Source organism: Tupaia chinensis, unplaced genomic scaffold, assembly GCF_000334495.1.
Source record: "Tupaia chinensis unplaced genomic scaffold, TupChi_1.0 Scaffold147010_1, whole genome shotgun sequence".
Classification (NCBI taxonomy): Eukaryota; Metazoa; Chordata; class Mammalia; order Scandentia; family Tupaiidae; genus Tupaia; species Tupaia belangeri.
The window spans coordinates 13,666-14,808 of NW_006206863.1; the positions used below are offsets into that span (position 1 = coordinate 13,666).

General features: G+C 36.5%; 1 protein-coding gene across 1 annotated transcript; it reads right to left on the reverse strand.

Annotated features, from left to right (window-relative positions):
* Window positions 1-822: 822 nt before the first annotated feature.
* Window positions 823-922, reverse strand: LOC102497144 (thymosin beta-15A; the record flags this gene model as incomplete). The annotated part of the gene is made up of 1 exon (XM_006169405.1): window positions 823-922. A coding segment is annotated over exon 1 (100 nt), but the record flags the coding sequence as incomplete, so codon positions are not given.
* Window positions 923-1,143: the final 221 nt, after the last annotated feature.

The window sequence follows — 1,143 nt, forward strand, 5'->3', positions numbered from 1 at the left end:
AGATCATTTTGACTATTTTGAAATGCTCAAAAAATGCTCACGTGACAAAAGTACCCTTCAAGTTTTGTGAATACACTTGGAGTTCTCCAGTAGGTTGTGACTCTGAGAGCAAAACTGATCCTAAAGATCTCTTGGAACCAGCAGTTGGCGTAATGGCTATGTTGCTGGACTCCCATGTAATCAACTGCGGTTTGAGTCCTGGACCCAGCAGCTTAAACTCATGCCGGGCGCATGTGCATGTGTGCCCAACATCCCAAGAAGAGAATGGAGGGGAAGGGTGTGGCCACTCCCTCCAGGGGGTGATTTCTTGCTTTCTGTCTCTCTCTGTCTTTCTGGCAAGTATACATGCCCTATAGCAAAAACTTCTCAAAAAAAAAAAAAGATCTCAACTGTTCTCCTGCCTTATCTTGGCACCAAGTAGAGAAGGCCAAAATGGTAGTTTGTGTGGTTCTTTAGGGGTGAGATCACGGAATCAAATTTCTAGATGCAGAAAAATGCCTAATAACAAAAATGTACAAAATTCAGACTTTTCCAGTGCTAAGTTGACTATTCTAAGACTGGCTTTAATGTGCTTTTTAGTAATTTTCCAATGGGAAACTAGATTTTTATTTCCTCATTACTACTATGGCCTATCACATGAGAACCACTTATATAGCATGAACAAGACAACTATTTGGTAATCTTAACTATTATATTAAATACAATGGTACTCTAATTATTACTTACTCATATGTGGCAAAATTTACTAGAAGATAGGCTTATTTGCTTATCTTTTCAACTTTCAACATTGTCTGTCTCCACTAAAAGCCCCCCATGAATTACTTTTCTTCAAAGGAAGAGTATTTTTTTCTTCAGTATTAGTTTTCTTCAGTTTGGATCTGTCAAATTTCTCCACTTCTGACAAGTCTGGCTTATCACTCATCTTGACTAAAAGAAAGACTGAAAATTTTTTTGAAAACTTACTAGTTCAAACTATCATCAGACTAAGGGGTAATGATCAAATATTTACTTTTCACATTTAATAGTATTTATTTTACCTGCTAATTTGCAACAGAAAAACAATGATAGATCTTAGACAAGTCATTTTTTATTAGAATTCCACATCATTACCTCATTTTTGACAGGCAGAAAATGCCATTGGGT